The sequence below is a fragment of the Talpa europaea genome (genome assembly GCF_964194135.1).
Source record: "Talpa europaea genome assembly, chromosome: 4".
NCBI classification, from domain to species: Eukaryota; Metazoa; Chordata; class Mammalia; order Eulipotyphla; family Talpidae; genus Talpa; species Talpa europaea.
In genome coordinates, this window is record NC_140070.1 from 24,522,315 (window position 1) to 24,541,141 (window position 18,827).

At 41.3% G+C, this 18,827-nt stretch overlaps 1 protein-coding gene across 1 annotated transcript in view; it reads left to right on the plus strand.

Moving 5' to 3' along the window:
• Positions 1 to 271: 271 nt before the first annotated feature.
• The window catches only part of ARHGEF26 (Rho guanine nucleotide exchange factor 26), a gene marked incomplete at both ends in the record, with an annotated part of 100,516 nt that continues 81,960 nt past the window's right edge, over positions 272 to 18,827 (plus strand). The window contains 3 exons of the mRNA XM_084232577.1: positions 272 to 1,348; positions 2,673 to 2,712; positions 6,886 to 7,031. Of these exons, the coding sequence (XP_084088703.1) occupies positions 272 to 1,348; positions 2,673 to 2,712; positions 6,886 to 7,031 (1,263 nt within the window). The remainder of the gene's footprint in view (positions 1,349 to 2,672; positions 2,713 to 6,885; positions 7,032 to 18,827) is intronic.

Genomic DNA, 18,827 nt, shown 5'->3' on the forward strand with positions numbered 1-18,827 from the left:
CGGCCGGCTCTTTCCGGCGGGCTGTCTTTGCGCGCGGTGGGGCTTGGAGTGGTTCTCCCGGGCGCAGCGCGGTGCGCGCAGTTTTGGAGAGCAAGGCGGGTAAGTGGCCCGAAGTCGTGTCCGCGAAGCTGCTGGGTGGCGGCCGGGCTCGCCGCGCGCGCGTCTTCCAGGCGCCCTGCCTGTCCGCAGGCAAAGTTCCATGACTTCTTTCCTCTTTTGGCCAGACTAGCTGGGTGCTATTCCCCGCGGGCCTGACCCCCGAGCCTCCGCCATGGACAGCGAAAGCGAAGTGGACTTTTCGAGCAGCAGCTTAACCCCTTTGTGGCGGAGGCGGTCGACCCCTCAACCCCCGTTGCTGGCCCGGAGCAAGCCGAGGCCCCAGTCCTACCAGAGCCCCAGCGGGTTGCTGATCACGGATTTCCCGGTGGAGGACCGAGGCGCGCCCCCGAGGCCGCAGACTCCCCCCCAGCTGCCCACCGCTTCCGACGGCAGCGCGGTCCAGAGGAGCCCCCAGCTGCTGTGCCTGCATCGCAGGGAGGTGACCAATGGGAGCTTGGTGTCCCCGGATTACGGGGCTGTTTCCCCCAGGCTCCGACGGCCCAAGTCTCCCCAGGTCCCCAGAGCGGTTCCAGGCGCCCCCTCGAACTTTCCAGCGAACGGCACGGTAACCTCGCCTGCGCAGCAGCCGTGTTGCCCCCCGCGGACTCCACCGGCTTCGGCTCCTAGCGGCCCTGAGGGGGAACCCACGCGGGTGACTGTCAGCTTCCAGTCTTCGCCCGCGGCGAACGGCCTGAACCCCAGTACCTACGCCCCGGTCTCGGCTTTGCAATCCGGCCAGACAGCTAAAGATCCTGAGCGGGCGCTCTCGAGACTGTCTCCTGCACCGCAGAAAAAATCTTCGGAACAAAAACTGCCCCTCCAAAGGTTACCCTCCCAGGAGAGCCAGGTCCCAGACACCCCCTCCGTGGTCCTGAGCACGCATAGCCTCGCCGCCCTCAAGATGGGGAAGCAGCAAATCATTCCCAAGGGCCTGGCTTCGGAAATTAAATTAAGTAAAAACAGTCAGAATTCGGAGCCCCACAAGAGACTGCACAAGGCGCGCAGCATGGTGGAAGGCCTCGGGGTGCCCCTGGGCTCACCGGAGGACGAAGGCGAGGCAGACAACGAGGTGGACAGCCCCGGCTCTCTGCGCAGAGGCTTGCGTTCTACGTCCTATCGCAGGGCAGTGGTCAGTGGCTTTGATTTTGACAGCCCTACCACCTCCAAGAAGAAGAACAGAATGTCGCAGCCTATTCTGAAAGTAGTGATGGAAGACAGGGAGAAGTTCTCCAGCCTGGGTAGATTAAAGGTAAGAACATGGAAGGGTCACATGTCACTCATTAAGCCAAGCATTCATTAAACCCAAAGTGAAGGTTTTCCAGGTAGGGAGGAGGGCCCAGGGGAAACCTGAAATGTTTGTTGTCTTTTAATTCTATTTGTTCATCAAACTTGTGCACCTTTATTGCTAGGCTATTCTGAGCATGCTTGGCTTCCTACAGCTTCGTTGGGAGCAAGTGAAATTCTCATTGTTTTAATTTTCTAATCTCAGGCAAAATTTGAGGAACAAATGGAAAAAAGAACAGCAAATTAAGTGTCAGCCGAGTCCAGGGAGCTTTTAATGGAGGTAGTTAAGAAAAGGGTGGAGTGCAGGTTAGGTTTGCATCAGCAGTGTCAAGATGTCTGGTTATGGTTTAGAGATGATATTCAGTGGTTGCTGATTCCTCCCAGCAGACACAGGAAATGACTGACTGCCTTGAGCCTTCTGATTAGTTAAATGATCAAAATTAATCATTTTAATTGTTTACGTTAATTATTGAATGATGGTTTTGAGTGGTGATCACATACTAAATGCTATTCAGATAAAATGTGAATTTTAAAATCAATTTCCCGAGACACCAAAAACACAAGGAGTTTGTCATCTTTTTTTGGTGCTTGTTACTCTCAGCATGATCTTTGATTATATTTTATTTCCATTTTGTGCCCATTTAGCCATTAGCGCATTCAAAACTTCAGGTTAGTGTCAGCTCTGGTATTGTCTCCTAATAAAGACCGAGGTGCTGCATTATATTACCAAATATGATATAAAGCAATAGGGAATAGTAGAGAGTGATATTTTGGAGTGAGTTAAAAAAAAAAAAATTGTGCTGCTTTCTCCAGAAACAAGACCAGCAGAAGGGTAGAAATTTATTCTGGGGGCACATCTTGTCTTGATGAATCAGGCAATTAGAACCAGTTGATATAAATGTCACATATGTATTACACAAGCAAGGCTTTTTTATTTTAGGATCTCTGTTCTAAACATTTTATGTGCTTTTCTCCCAACTCTGTAAGTATAGCAAAGTTCAACTAAACAGTAATAGTGAATCATAAGTAGTGAAATGAATGAACTTCTGGTCAATTAAGGATTCTCAAGCTGTTTTGATGAGGTGTGGGGGGACATTGTACATTCTTTTCACTGTTTGAGTGAATTAAAGTAGTCACATAAGTGAACTCCAGGGATCATCTGCTGTTTTTGGAAATCTAATGAATGTATCAACAAAAAGTACATTTTCTTAAAATAAGTATATTTTCTATTTGGCTCATTCATACATAGTTTGCTTTGCTTTTTCCTTTTTGCTTTTCTTGTTTCTTAGAAAAAAATGCTGAAAGAACAAGGAACATTTGATGGGGAAGGTAAGCATTTGATTTTCCAGACTTTTATTGCTATTTCAATGTGGAATGTCAATTATAAGTTAAAATCCAACTGCAGTAACAAAAACACTTCAGATGAGAAAAAAGTCCAACTTCCAAATTATAGAGTGCAAAGATCTGCACTAAACTAAATTTTCACCTAGAAATACCAATAGTGAATAAAACTAATGTTATTCTTTGTGAACTGATAACTTTGTCAGCTGGTGTCCTGTGATTTTTCATTCTTTTCTACTCAGGCTCTGTCCCCCTGTCTCTCAGAAATTGGAGCAAGCATAATAGTAAACCTTGGCTTGTTAGTTAAAAATTCTAAAAGTTCGGCATATAGATCTTAGGTCATGTTTCCTTTGAAATCATGTTATTTTTCCCTTCTTTCTGTATTTTGGTATTCTGACTTCCTGTTTCTTCATTAAGTTTCTATTTGGGGGAACTCTCGAACTCTCCTGGCTGACAGAAATATATCCCTAAGAATTTGTAACCTAAATTGCATTTTTGTTGTGGTTTTCAAACAACAAAAGCAGCTTCAAACAGGTGTTCAAACCCTAATCAGATTAGCAGATTTCTGTAAATAAATGTGTCAAGTGTCATGACTGAGCAGCCCCAGCTGCAGGCTTGTGGGCTGGGGTGTGGTAGAGGTGAAGGCAATTACCTCCTGCCTTACTTGGAAATGCTCAAGGTTTCCAATCTTTAAAGAATAATGAAGAAGGGTATGCCTATAAGTAAATCTATAAGTAAATCTAATGTAAAATCATCCAGAGTTATCAAATATATAACCTTAGATGATGACCGTACATGTTTCATTTTCCTGTACAATTCTCTCTTTTTAATGGTTTATTTATTCATACAAGAACTGGGGTATAGACCAGAGGTGTGGGGGCGGGGTGGGATTCACCAGAGACAGAGTGGGGAGCAGAACGGGCGGATCTACTGAAATACACTGCTGAGGGGAGCAGCAGGCCACACAGGAGAGAGAGGTCTTCTGTGCCATGTGGGTGAGTTCTGTGGCCAGAGATCAAACTCATGCCGTAGTGGTGGGTAATAATAGCTTGACAGTGATGAGACTTTAATCACTGTTCCACCAGGGAGACACTTTCTATCTAATTCTGATCAAAATCAGTTTTCCAATTAAACATGCCTACTTTACAAAAATTCACTCATCGCACCAATCTTAGGAAACTATTCCACATGGAGAAAAACCTAGATATAGTATTTTAGCTGGTTAGAGTAAGGTCATCTCTCTGGTTTTATAACTGAGGAAACTGGAAACTCTGAGAGGTTTGGTGTCTTGTCCATTGTCACAAAGCCTGTGCTGGGACAGAGGTCTGGTTTTTAGTCTAGTTTATTTCCTCTTATATCATGTTATGGCCCTGAAATGAATAGTGCATCTAGCTAATAGCTGCTTAGAGAGCTATTTTTCATATTCTGGAACTTGACAATGATTCTGGGACCTTTGCTTCAGAAGGTTCAAAAAGTTGAAATTTTTTTTTAAAGTCAGAGGACAGACCGTCATTACTAGTTTTATGTTTGTTTCCTTTCACAAGGAGCTGTTCCTGCATATGCTCTCCTCTTTTCTCAAATTAAATCTTCTCTATTCACCAAGAAATTCTTTTTCACATGTATGTACATGAGACATGCAGGATCTTTACAGGCAGTGGCTAAACAAAATGTAACTTAGGAAGCAGGCAGTGGAGTGGTAAGAAACTGCATTGTTAGGGCAAGAGAACTGAGTTCCTGGCAGCTTTTCTCTCTGCCTGCCTGTGACTATGCAGGTGGCTTTCTTTTTTTCCTTTCTCCTTTTCCTAATAAACCTGCCTTTTTAAAATTTTTTTAAAAAAAAAAAAGGAAAGAAAGAAAGAGACCTGGGTTCCTATCCCACTGCTTTTACTCCACAGCTCAGACATCTGAACCTCACCAAGCCCAGTTTCATCATGTATAAAATGAGGCTAATGCTACTATTGCCCACGTGTTGTGAGAATGAATGAGATCCTATCAACAGTGCATGCATAGACTTTGGCTGACCCCTGAGTACTTCAAAGGGCACTGCAGAGGTGGGAGAAGCTGGGTCTTTACCCTCCATAACTTGATCTACACGGGCATAACAAATAGAACAGACAAGTCTTGTATCAACTCCAGTATTATTTTTCTTAGAGTCTATACAGAACACATAGTAATTGAGGGAAGGGCAGATATTTGCAGGCTTAAGTAGGTGGAAAAGGCAAACTCATCATGTCCCAAACCAAATTCATAATCTTTTCCACCAGAACTGAATCTTTCTGGGTGTCCCTGTCTTTTATTTTCCGGTTGTGGCATCGAAAGATCTCGGAAACATCCTTCACATGTTCTCTCTTCTTCTCCCACAGGCCCCACATGTGGTCTTTTCTAAGCTGCACAGCCCAAGTCTCGATTATGTTGTCATGACCACCCCAAAGACATCCTTTTCGCTCCCTAAGTAATCCATGTTTTACTCCTCTTATTTAATCAAGTCTTTCTTTCCAGTGGATTCCCATTGCATTTGGGATAAAAGACAATCTTTCCAGTGTGAACTGAACTTCATCCTCTTGTTCTCAGAATAAGGTTCAGTTCTTTGACATTGTCTGCAAAACTTGGCTTGATCTGGTTTATCTGGGTTCATCTTACTATATTCACACTCCACCCTTCACCCACTTGACACCTAAACTTCAGCCTGTTGATCTTCCTTTGTTCTTCCAAGATATTGTGTTTCCTCTTCACTTTGAGTCTTTTGCAAATACTTTTTCTTTTAGATCTGTAACTTCTAAGCTTTCAGATCTTAGATTTTCCTCTGATTCCAAAAAGGGAATCATACCCTGTCAGCTTGTTCTCAGAGCACCCGTATATAAATCTTTTTGTTTGTGCCTATGTATTTTTTTGTATAAGACTATTGTGTTTTCAGCCTTGCAATCACTTGCCATATCACTTGAAGTAAAAACCAAAGTCCTTTCAATGGCAATGAGGCAAGACCCTACATTATCCCCCTTCTATTCACCCCAGTCCCAAGTCCTACACTTTCCCTCTCCCTTACCTTATTCCAGCTGGTCAGGCTAGAGATCTGCAAAGGAGACTCCTGCCCCAGGGCCTTTGTACTTACTAATGGAATGTTCTTTCACCAGCTGTACAGGTACTCTTTACTTTCTCATCTCTCCAAGATCTTTGCTCAAATGTCATTGGTGAGTTCTTCCTTAATACGCTGTTTAAAAGATGCAGTCCCCCCGGGGCCTCCCCTGTGGCGCAGCAGTTGAGCTCTGGGTTTCGAAGTTCGATCCCCGGCCTCCAGGCGAGGGTCCCACATGGCGTGCAGACCTCTCCTGCCACGCCTGCTGCTCCCCTCAGCAGTGTACTTTGGTCCTTCTGCCTGTTCTGCTCTCCGCTCCGGCTCTGGTGAATTCTCTCACCCTCCCGCATTTCTGACTGAACCCAGTGCTTGTATAAATAAATAAATAAATAAATCTTTAAAAAAAAATCTGCAGTCCCCCCAACTCTGCCCTTCTTCCTCTGTTTTTTTCTTTGACACTTACCAACATCTGACATACTGTAAAAAATCATTTGTTTATTTATTGTCACTCTCCTGTCTATGATTTTTTTCTCTTTTGTTCATTATCATATTTCCAGTGCCTAGTAGGTGCTGGTACCTAGTGAACACTTTCCAAATATCAGTTCCATGAAGAAATAAATGAGTGACTTTATTTTTCTCATTATATTGTTAGCTCATGAAGGCACAAGAAGTGGCTTTTATTTTCCAATATGCCCTTGCCATATTGTAGACATATAGGAAATGTTTATTAAAAGGATAACAGAATAGTGATGAACCTTAAAGGAAAGATAGGGTTTAAATTCAGCTTCACCTACAAATTAACAGTGATTTAACAGGTAAGACTCTTTCATGGGTGTTGGACAGAGACATGGAAATTTTGCCTCATTGGCATTTCACCTAAGAACCCCTCACTATTTCCTGCAGATGACTTTTGGGCAGAGCTATCTGAATGAGAAAGTCACTTTTTGGTAATGACTCTTCATGAAGTCCATTTGTCTCTTTGCTTATTAAATTGGGGACCTACATTCTATAAATATTGATGTTTGTTTAGAATAAGCAGCATGATGATTGGGGCAATTAGTAATGTGCAGGGTTTGTTTCTCTTGCAGAAAATGCTGTCTTGTATCAGAACTACAAAGAAAAGGCCCTTGACATTGACTCTGATGAAGAGTCAGAACCCAAGGAGCAGAAGTCAGATGAAAAAATAGTGATTCACCATAAGCCACTGAGATCCACATGGAGTCAGCTCTCTGCAGTGAGTTTCCCATCTTCTTTTCTCTCTGCTGGCGTGAAAACACCTAGTTGTGGATATTGTGTGTGGATGTGGCTTTACTTTTTTCTTCCTAGTGATTCTGTAACCCTAAATAGAAAGACTTTTCTTTTTAGATTGTGAAATATTTCTTGAATTCTGTAGGTGCTAGTGACCACATGAACTTTGGAAGCTCTAATCAGGAAAATTAAGGTTTATTAAAAAAAAAAGTGCATGAGATTGATGTACTATGAACTCTGGGAGCTTTTCCTACTCAGTATCTTTTCTTGTTTTTAGTTTAATTTTGTTTTTTTTAATAAAGTGTATTTATGGTGGTAACGTTATGTATTCTGAACTTAATCATAGTTATGGCTGTATGTTTTTGTGTTTGTGTATCTGCATGAAAGGGAGCTTATTACAGTTCTCGAAAATTTCATTTGCTGTAGACTCATTGATATTTTCATATTTTTTAAAGATATATTTTTGTTTATTAATGCATATAAGAACTAAGGTGTAGACCAGAGGTGCGGGGGATGAGAAGATTTACCAGAGGCAGAGTGGGGAGCAGAACAGGTGAATCTACTGAAATACACTGTTGAGGGAAACAGTGGGTGAGACAGGGGAGGTCTGCTGGGCCATGTGGGTCACCTCCCTGGCCGGGGATCGAACTTATGCTGCAGTGGCTGGTGATAGCTTAATAATGCTGAGACTTTAACCCCTGCGGCACCAGGGAAGCCTTTTTTGATATTTTCTTAAGCTTGATTAATGATGGCATCTGTTCCATCTTCCTCTGTTCATCTTTTGTATGCAACTGTCTGACACTTATGTTTATATTGAGTAACTTCTCATCTCTGCATCAAACATCTGTTGTTTTTAGCTTTAATTTCTTTTTCTCGTGGTTTACCAAATGCCATGGTGTGATACTGACTTTATTTGATATGAATTTGGGCACAGCATTTGTGGGCATCCAGTGCATTAACCTGTAGAAAGGAATTTCCATGACTGACTTAGACGATATGGGAGCAAAAGCAATGCCCTCTTCATCTGAGGTGAGGTTCTTCAGTCAGGAATGTCATGTATTTAGGAAGCTCACCAACATCACAAAGGAGTTGTGTGTGTGGGAGCTAACATCAGTACTATGGGAATGTGTGTTTGTTGGTGAGGAACTTCTGGTTCAGGCTCTTTTACCCTGTGGGGAATTTACAAGACTAGAAACCATACCCTTTGTTTCTGTCTCCCTCCCACCCCTGATTTTGTTCTGAGGAGAATCTATTCATGTCCAGTGCTTCTGAGACATGGTATAAGGAGTATTATGCCACAGACTAAAATGCCTCCATAGCCGGGGCAAGTTACATGAAAAAGTGATGCTGGTAAGTGGAGGGAGGCTAGAGGTGGGGACAGTGTTAAACAGGCCTTATATAAACTGATCAGCTGCCACTTAGCTCAAACCAGCCAGAAGCTCCTGAAATTTAGAAAAGAGAATATAGACATCCAGACTTATGTATTTTAAAATTGTTATAAGAGCCCAGCAAGATATCTATGGGCCGAACTTGTTGCCTGTGCTAATGGTTTGCAAGTTCTATGATATAGTTAAGGTTTTTACCTGTGGTAATGCAAGGGTCTCTTACAGAGCTGGCATATTGGTAACTTGACACCCTAATCTGATGTTCCCCTGCTAGGTATACACCCAAGCAGGAATTTGGAAAACTGGTGACCAGGCTGAGAGGCTGTGCCAGCTGTGCATGGCTGCAATTCTGTTGTTGCTGTGGATCATCTGGTAGCGGATCCTCAAGAATTCTGTGGATTTTTTTCCTGTGGTCTCTCTCTGGAGCAGATGAATTAGCACAGGCCTAAATCCTGCTATGGTTGTCTGAACACTGAATAGAAATGTGTACTTCTGTGTCACTACACTCTGACCCAACTTAGTGGTAGCACTAAAAGTTGGGTGGCCATATTCGTGCCTTCTGGAACCTGGCTCTCATATAGAATAGCCTGTGCACATGCATGGAAGGTAATGCTGCATATCCTGAACAATTTCAAATATGGACATGCCTTTTATTTGACAACAGATAAATGTACCCACGTGCCTTTTGTTAGTAAGGTTAATATCAAAAGACTATCTTGTGATAAAATGGAAACTACAAAGTGGGTTCTAACTTAGTGTAGGCTATCTTGGGGTTGATTGTTCCCAGGAGGCTTGTGTGTGTTTATTGTGTTGCTTGGAGATTACATGTAATCAAAGCAGCACAATTGGACTTTGCTACTCTCTATTAGGCCCTAGCCTGTATTTTCTGTGTGCCTTTTATGTTTCCTCTTCACTTCCAAATGTTTTACTCCCAACTTTTTGTCCTATAATACTTAGAACAAGCAGAAAATTTTTTAAATAAGTAGGTGTAATTGATTTCTGGGTATTCAGGCCTCCCAGATGGTACAGATATTAACATTTTAACATATTTGCTTTAAGTTTCTAATTTTTTAGACAGGTCCAGTTACCCACCCTGTTCTTCAGTTCTTTTCTTCCTGCCTCTGCAGAGCTAACTTCCATCCTGAAGTCTTCTTTTGTCCTACTCACATGGGTTCTTTGTCAATCAAAAAGATGCAAGCAGATCTCTGGCTTTTAGGAAAGTACATGTTTTAACAGCAAAAGCAGCTTTTTTTTTTTTTTTTTTTTTTTGAGGCTTAGCAGTTAGTTAGTATGTTCAAGTTGCAGTTAGGACCCTAAAGACAAGCAGCTTCCTAAATTATTGACAATGTCAGGATGTTTTCCATAAGTCATTGGCACCTGGATTTTCTTCTGACCTCATGCATGGCCTTACCCTTCCTTTGGAGTGGCTGCCATGCTGAGAGCAGGTCTCTGAAAATTGCCTTCAATATGGTTTTGCATCATCTCCGTGCTTAGCTTTTATTGTACCAGGTAAATAGGGGAGCCCCCATCCGATCTTGCATATATCACTTTATTTTTTTTTTAAGATTTATTTATTTTTATACAAGAGCTGGGGTACAGGCCAGAGGCGCGGGAGGGTGAGAGGATTCACCGGAGACAGAGTGGGGAGCAGAACAGGCAGATGACAGAAATACACTGCTAAGGGGAACAGCGAGTGAAACAGGAGAGGTCTGCTGTGCCATGTGGGATTCTTGCCAGCTGGCGGGGATTGAACTGACACTGCAGAGGCTACGGACAGCTTCACAACGCAGGGCTCAACCCACTGCGCTACCGGGGAGGCCCGCATATATCACTTTAAAACAAAACTCTTCAAATGGAACCTTGATCCCAGAAAGAGAGTTGGACAAGGGGTTCTCTGGCCAAAGAAATGGCATCTACCTTGACTTTCTACTGGGAGTGGTGTGTGTGAGCACATGTATGTATGAGCTGTTGACTGTTTTATTATTTTTTTTAATCTCTTATCTTTGTTGCAAACACCTGCCTGCCTCCTGGGATGATAATAATTTTCTTATCAATTGACTTGTTGGAAGGCTCTTTAGAAGTTTAGCAATTTGCAGTCATTGTGGTTCTGGTGGTTACATAGGTCTTCAAGCCTCCAGTCTGTGGTGTCATTTTTCTCGGTGTGTTTGTCTTTGCTCTATCTCCTCTGTTCCACTGGACAGCCACACAGGTGCAGGCAGCACAGTGCTGGAGACAGGTGAAACTCTAGGGTGGTGGTCTTTGAGAAGTAAAGGAAAGAGAACTGTGAAGAGACACCTCAGTTATGGACCTGAATAAATTAATGACCATTTAAGCTATTACAGACTTTGTGAATAGGACTAAAGTGAATTCCTGGTGGATGTGTTGAAGGGTGTCTGTTCCAAAGATTCTCCAGACAGAGCTGGGGTGTTCTCTAGTAATCAGAAGCATGACCTGGGCTCTTTAATTTCATAAGATGATGACGGGCTTCCTCATCATTCTCTTGGTTATCAAAGTATATGACCATTCTGAATTGGAAATAAAGGATTTCCAGGGAAGGTAACTTTGTGCTGATTCTTAGGTTGTGGGGAGTGCTAAGGTAGGAGAAATAATTTAAATGATCATGGTTTCCAGGTTTTGCTTGATCGTCGTGGAAGGGATTAGAGGTTTTGAACTTGAAAAGTCGTTTTTGGCCTCTAGAAATCTGTGTATATGGGTGTATCTGGCTCAGTGAGTCACTTCAAATAGCAGCGTCAGAACTTAGCCAATAGTTCTTGAGTCTCTGGGAAAAGCTTGGGGGTTTGAAAAAAAATATTGATTGTATTGTTACTCTGGGATAGAACACTAAGTAGGTGTTACCATTAATGCCAGATATATGGACAGCTGAGCCCTGGACGCAAAGTGGTTCATCCTGTGCATGAAACTGTGGTTTAATTTTTAAGGGGATCCCAGATATATCTCCAATATTAAGAAAATAAAAAGCAAATCTTGACTGGAGTCTTTTTGATTTTACATTGTCCTCCCTCCCCCAAGATTACATGTGCTGAAAAATGGTGGTTGTGAAACCAGTGTTTGTTTTGCTAAGTTCAGTGACAGTGGCACATCCATGCTTGCCAGCTGTACCTGACCCTGTGTGTTTGCCATGGGGTGTGTTTGTGTAACTTTCATCCCCTTGAAATACCAGGTACGTTTGAAAAGGGTGTTCAGACTCCAGAGGCGAAAACAAGCACTGGGACATACTTTCCACTTGAATTCAACACCTAATATAGTCATCCTTACTGTACGTTTCCTTTGTACTGGCTGATGTGTGGCTGTATCAAGAGTCACACATCATTTTCAACATTTCTTTCAGTTTGTTCAAACATTTTAAACTGTTTATTTAGGGACAGTTTTTTATATTTTCATCCAGCTCTTTCTTGATCTGTGCTTAATATGGCTAATGTTATCACAGAAGCTCTAGAATTAGAATCTTGGCTTCCTGAGTCCCGAGCTCAGCTCTTAAAGCACATATAATTTGGATAACATTCTGGAAACTTGTGTAAGAAAGGATGGTTTTAAAACCGGCAATTTTATTATAAATATAATTTTATTCCCTTCAAAATATAAAAGACACTTTGGAGACTTAGCAGTTTGCTCTGCTGACACTCTTAGAATTTACACTGCTTTTTAAAATGAAAGATATGCTATTTTCTACTAAAAATCAGTACTCAACAGCTGGAATAAACCTAACTACCATCCTGTTTTTGCAGAAATGCTTAGTGCAGTTAGAGGTCATAGAAAATTTCATCTTTTTCCCTAAATGTTCACACTTGTTTGAATGAATTTTCACTTGTTTAGTGACTGACTTGCTGCTAAAATAATCTCTTCAGTCATAATTTTCCATTTATGCTTTTTCACCATTGCAATCTCATAAAATTATTTTTTTATCTTAGATGGTGATTAATGCCATTTATATCTTTAGTGTTTAAAAGCTAGAAAAAAACATTTTCAGGGTTCATGTTTGGCTTATTTTTAGTATTCATAGTTTAAAAGGCCAGAGCTTCAGACATACAGACATCACGCTTTTAAGTTGCATAGTAGGCCTTCTGGAATGTTTGTGTCTTTACAAATAGAACTACAGGTTCCTGTGCCTGGACCTGGTACTCCAAGTAGAGCTCCTGGTCCAGCTGGAAGGACCAGACGTGGGCTGCATTACCTGGACGAAGGACTGGGATCTATATTTTCTTTCTGTTTCTAGTGTATGTTGTTCTCTTAAAATTTTCGAAAAATTATTTTGAATTTATGAACAACGCATAACACAATCCCCATGTAAAAAAAGAATTTAAGCATTTTAGCTAAGACTAAAGTCTTTTTTGATATCATCTAATCTATTTTCCCTCTGTATAGGTAGTGCTGTTCTCAAATTTGGTAATCCTCATCTCAAAATCCACACACATACATTTAAGGGGAAAAAATAAAGATTACATATATTTATATAAATAACATATTGTCAGGATCTTATAACTTGCTTCTTTTCTGAACAATGTGTCTTATAAATCATTTTATATCTAAACCTGATGATCTGCAGTTTGTTTTTTTTTTTGGAGAACATAAAAGGTGGATTTATTGAAATACACTGCAAAGAGAAGCAGCAGGAAAGACATGAGAGGTCTGCTGCTGCTTCCTTTTAACTCTGTTATTTTATGGGATGGATATGCATTCTGTTATCTTTCCTTCAGGGAGGTTCTATACACTTTGAGAATCTAATACAAGCTGTAAGCCATGGACCTTCTCTTTAGAAAAATGCATGCATGAAGTATACACATGTCAATACTTGTTTATAATTTTGTTTTCATTTTTCAGTTTCAGTTTGAGGGGATTTACCCCCCCACCCCCACACACACACTTTAGCTCCATTACCTGGGGTCATCTTATATTGAGACAGTTTCCATATTCTTTCCTTTCACCTTTGGAATTTTTTTTTTTTTCTGAATTATGGTAATGTTGGAACTCTATCCCTTCTGAAAGGTTCATAAAGATTGAGAAAAAAGCTGAGTGATTAAAGGCAGTTGTGTGGTAGATAGGCCAATATTTATGTTACCAAGTCTCTGGAGAAAACAATGGGACATGAATGTGTGGAGGTGTGAGTTCATCAGGTGCCAGAGGAGGCAGAGATCAGAAGAGACAGGTGCTCTTAGCAAGTGGGCGGTGAGCACAGGGATGTTTGATCCTGACATATCTACCAAAGGAAATGCTTGAACTAGAAATCTAGACCTGGTGCCAGCCACAGAGGGCCTCACTATTTCATTGAGCAGAAAATGAGATTTCTTTTCAATGAGAGAGGTTAATGAATGATTTCTTTCTTCATCTCTGCCAGGTACTGAAGTTAGAACACAAATAGACTCTACCTGGCTTTCATGTCCTTGCAGACACCCTGAATGGTGAGACAGGCATCAAATAACCCATAATAAATACAAAATAAGAACTGTGTAAATGTTCATGATCTTCTAGGATCCATGGGGAAGGACCTGTCTGAGGAAGGTACTGCCAGTTGAGGGAAGGTGGAGACATTAGTGACTTAGCTACCTTCTGAAGATCGTCCAGGCATGGTTGATAGGGGTGGGGGACTGGAAAAATGCTGGAGTCCCAGGCAAAGAGAATGTCCATGGGCAGACAGCAGGTAAGAGAAGCTTAAGTCAGTGCATCTGGAATTTCTTGATCTCTTTGTGGGAAGGTGCCCCGGTTCGGTCCTGGGACTTCTCTCCTTATCTGCACTTACTCAATGATCTCATCCAATCTTGTGACTTTACACACATTCTATGTTCTTATGACATCCAACTTTCTGTCTCCAGACTGGACCTTTCCCTGAACTTCAGACAAGAATATCCAACTTCTTTTCTGATATCTAATCAGTATCTCAAAATGAGTCTGTCCAAAGTTTGCTTCTGATTCCTCACTTCTTTTCCACCCAAACCTGTTTCTCCTATTGTAACATTTTCTTTTTCTCAGCAAATAACATCTCCATCTTTCCAGTTGCTGAAGTAAAACACTTGAATCCATTTCTCACTCTTCTCTTTCTCCCATAACCCACTTCCGATATGGTGCAAAGCTATTGCCTTTGCCTTCAGAATAGAACTATTCCATTGTTGCAACCCTGTCAAAACCAGGAGTGGATTCTCAGTCCCTTTGCTGCCCAACTTAAAACTGCCTCTCAATGTGTCTCCTTTAGTCTCTTCTCCTATAGCAGCTTTCTCTCTGTCTACATTTAACTCTTTATTCACATCTACTTCTCTGTCTATCTGTATCTATCTTCTCTATATTTATCTACATTTGTATCTGTATGTTATCTATTATATCACCTGTATTTCATTTGGGATTTTGTCAAAATAAAATAAAATGAGATGTCTCTTTGTCCTAAATCCTCAAGTGAATTCTCATCTCCACCCAGAAAAGAGGCCAGCCCTTTACACTGGCCCTGGAGGTTATGCGATAAGGCCCCTGCTTACCTTTCTTTTTTTTTTTTTTTTTTTTTTAATAGAGGCATGCTTTATTTATTTGTTTGCTGGTTTGTTTGTTTGTTTTGTTTATACATGCACTGGGTACAGTCAGAAGTGCAGGAGGGTGAGAGAATTCACCAGAGCCAGAGCGGGGAGCAGAGCAGGCAGAAGGACCGAAGTACACTGCTGAGGGGAGCAGCGGGCGGCAGGAGAGGTCTGCACGCCATGTGGGACCCTCCTCTGGTGGCCGGGGAGCAGCCGGGGATCGAACCGGCGCCGCAGAGGCCGCGCGCAGTTTCGCAACCCAGCGCTCAACCGCTGCGCCACCGGGGAGGCCCCTGCTTACCTTTCTTAACTCACCTCTTGCTTCTCTACCTTGCTCAGCCACATTAGTGATCATTACTGCAATGTGTGCTCTGCCTCAGTGCCTTTGCCTCTGCTCTCTTAGGCTACCATAGCTCCTTTTTTTCAGAGATACACCTGATTCCTCTCTATATCCTCTTAACATTTCTTTTTCTTTGTGTGACACTTACCCCTCTAGCATAATATGTGATTTACTTCTTTGTAATTGCCTGTCTACCACCACTAGAATAAAGGCTGTGTGAGGAAGGGGTTTTGTCCACTTACTGTCCTGCTGTAGTCCTGGCACATGAAACAATGTTTGAATTGCAGTAAGCTTGTGGTTAATATTTGAATAGTTTATGAATGAATTTATGAATGAATGTGGAAACCTAAAACCACCTTAAAACAATAAAAAGTTACTCAACAGTGGAAACAGCCACTAAATTTCCAATATAAGGAACATTTGGAGTATGTTTTTAATTTTTATTTTAAAAGAAAAATTCTTGATGTTTGGCTACATCATGTATTCAATAAATATCTTTGACATATGGGGAACTTGGCATTTGCAGAGTTTAGAACTGTGTTAGCCATGGTAGCTATTTCTATACTATGAAATCAAATAAATTATAACCTGTTCTCCACTTGGTATTTCTTTGGTGGATAGGATGCTTTCAAGAACAACAGACATCTGTGGGACACAGGGTCATTAGGAATGGAGAAAAGGCCCAGTTCCTTTGAGGAGTTCTGAAAAATGTGAAAACATTTTACTGTAATACTAAGTATTATGAAACTATAATACTAAGCTTTGGATTTGTGGCCTTTATCTATCACGTTCTTGAATTTGTGCTCTTGACCTTTAACTGTCCACTTGTGGGGTCTCCTCCCTCTGTCCAGTGCTGGTCCTGTATTTCAAGGCCACATCCACAGAGGGACTTGTCTCCATTGATGATGGCAGCAATCTTTATCATTAAAATTGCTACTGAATCTTTATGAAAGTGGTACTTAAAAATTTGTTACTCAATTTTGTTATTTATCCCGAAAACCAGATATGACCTGTTGATATTCTACATTAATCCGCACTCCAGTGTCTTATGATTATGTCATTTACTGTCTGTATATCTGTTATTTGAAGAAGTAAGGACTATCAAGTCAGTGAACCACTTGTGCAGAGGAAGTATCATTGCCAGGGAAAGGAAATTGCAGATTATTTTCCTCTTAGTGAAGGAGATAAACTCTGCTACTTATCCCACTGGAATAACACAAAAATGGAGCAGTTACTAATTTGGGTGGCAAGAAATCCTACGTCTGCTAATGGTGTTGCCAAGGTGAATGCTGTTGCCTGCTCAGCTGAACACCAGCGTGCCTGGCTTTAGAGTTCTACAGGTTCAAGGCCTCACTCACAGGTGATGTGATGGCTGTACTTGCAGGAGAGCTGAAGTTCCAGAACCTGCCATCGATCATCACAATATCAGTTTGTTTACATACAGATAAATTATTGGTCAAATATTGCAGAGGACTTGTTGTGCCCCAGAGACCATACCCAGTGATCTGACAATACCTTGTGACGATACCAGAGGGCAAGTATTATGTCTTGCTGTTGAGGTGACTGAGACTCTGAGATGTGGTCTTGCTGTTGAGGTGACTGAGACTCTGAGACTCTAGTTACTCTTTTGTTTTATCTAGGGTCTTCGATGACCTGAAACAGAGCCTTTCACGTTTGCCCAAAACTGGGCACATAGAACAACAGGAACCGTATTCCCCTCTGGGATTTGGCCAGTAATGCAGTTCAGTAATGCAGTTTGCTATTGGCTCTCTTTTTGTCATGAATTGGCTTGTTTTCTCTTTTTACTGTGTGGTTTTTTCTCCTGAGAGGTTCTGCATACTTGCAGTTCCTGTGTTCTTCTAACTTTGACTTGATGTCACCTGGGAGTCCTACCCCACCTCATGTTAGTTTGTCAGCATCCATGTCTGCTCAGTTCAGTTTCCTGAAGGGAGAATCGTGTTGTATTGGCTTAGCCACTTTCCCCTACTTAATAGGTCACTTAAAACATGCATTGTCATTTGGCTGGGTGCCTAACAAGAGCTCTATTTCAGTCAGCTCTGGCCTCCATGAAGCGTAATGGTACCACATGCGGCTACCTCAGGCTACTTTTCTCACAGAAGGCCTGAGTAGGGTGCATTTTCTTGTAGGGAGCTGTGAGACTGTTAAATGATATGACTAACTTATCTAGTGTAAATTTACACATGGTGAAGTTGACATTTAACCATGGTCTGTATCAGTGGATTAACACACTGAATAATACCTTTTACCTTGTAACCTTATGTGTGTGTGTGTGTGTGCGCACACATGCACTTGTGTGTGAAACAAAAGTTTTACACTGCAGTTTACCCTTAGTACTAGCAGTATGATGTCCTATTTCCTGTTCTTCCCTTTGCTTTGTTACATTTAAATTGATGATGATCAGAAATCCATGGACTTTATTTTTTCATTCACTAGGAGGTTATAAGTTGTAGCCTGAAAAATCCTAGTGTTAAACTCTAAAATTCATTTGAATTTCACTGCATCGTAGTGGATGAGCAAAAAAAGCAAGGCTCAAATCTTGTGTCTCTATTACAGGAACATAGAAGCTGGTTTAGAAAACAATAAAAATGAAATGTCTAAATGATGTTTTTGAAAGAATGTAGGACAAAATGCCAAAGTGAATGACATAGATAATAATCATAAAGCGCAATAAAGGTCAGGAGAATTTTCTCTAGAGAGTTTGAGTAAGACTAGTTAGGCTTGATTGGCAGAAGAATAGGAAATAAAAGCAATAGAAGTGTAAAATATGACTTGAATGAAGTTTGATATAAGGACATGAATGGAAGAAAAAGGGACATTCTATACCTATTTCTCAGTTTTCCTGTCCAATGCAACCACTGTACACTTCATACATCTAATGTAAGATGTCATTTAACTCTATTACCTGTTTTACTGAAATAGGTTTTGCTTTGTTTTGGTTTTTATTGCAAATCTAAGAACTACACTGTCACTATTTTTCTAAGTAACTTGTTTTGGAGTTGATCCTATCCATCTGCCATTTTGCAAAAACAACAAACAGAAATTAAATAACAACAAAGATGTTGGCATCACTTCTACAAACAGGTGTTCTGTTCTGCAAGAGGAGCCCTCAGACCTGTTCTGCCTTGGTCAGCCCCTTCTTGACTCATGGCTTCGCTATGTGCCAGCGGCGTCATTTCTGATTATACCAAGTCTGGCTCAGGGCCCCGCTTCCTCTCTCTCTCTCTTCTCTCACACTGGCACAACTGCCCATCACTCATTTCCAACACTGCCTCTTAATCCACTGCTTAGTTTGAACGTCACTAAGTCTTTCTTTCCTATCACCTCCCTTCCTATACCTTAACTATAGTTTTCCTGTGGGCAACAGTAAAGATACGATTGACATCCTTAATTCCATTCGTCTGACTTACTTGTTTCATTTCTTTTTTGAGTGAGGACTTGGAAACATATTTCTTCTTCTTTTTTTTTTCCTTTCATTCTTTACTGAAACATATTTTAATTTTGATTCAAATCTATGTTTC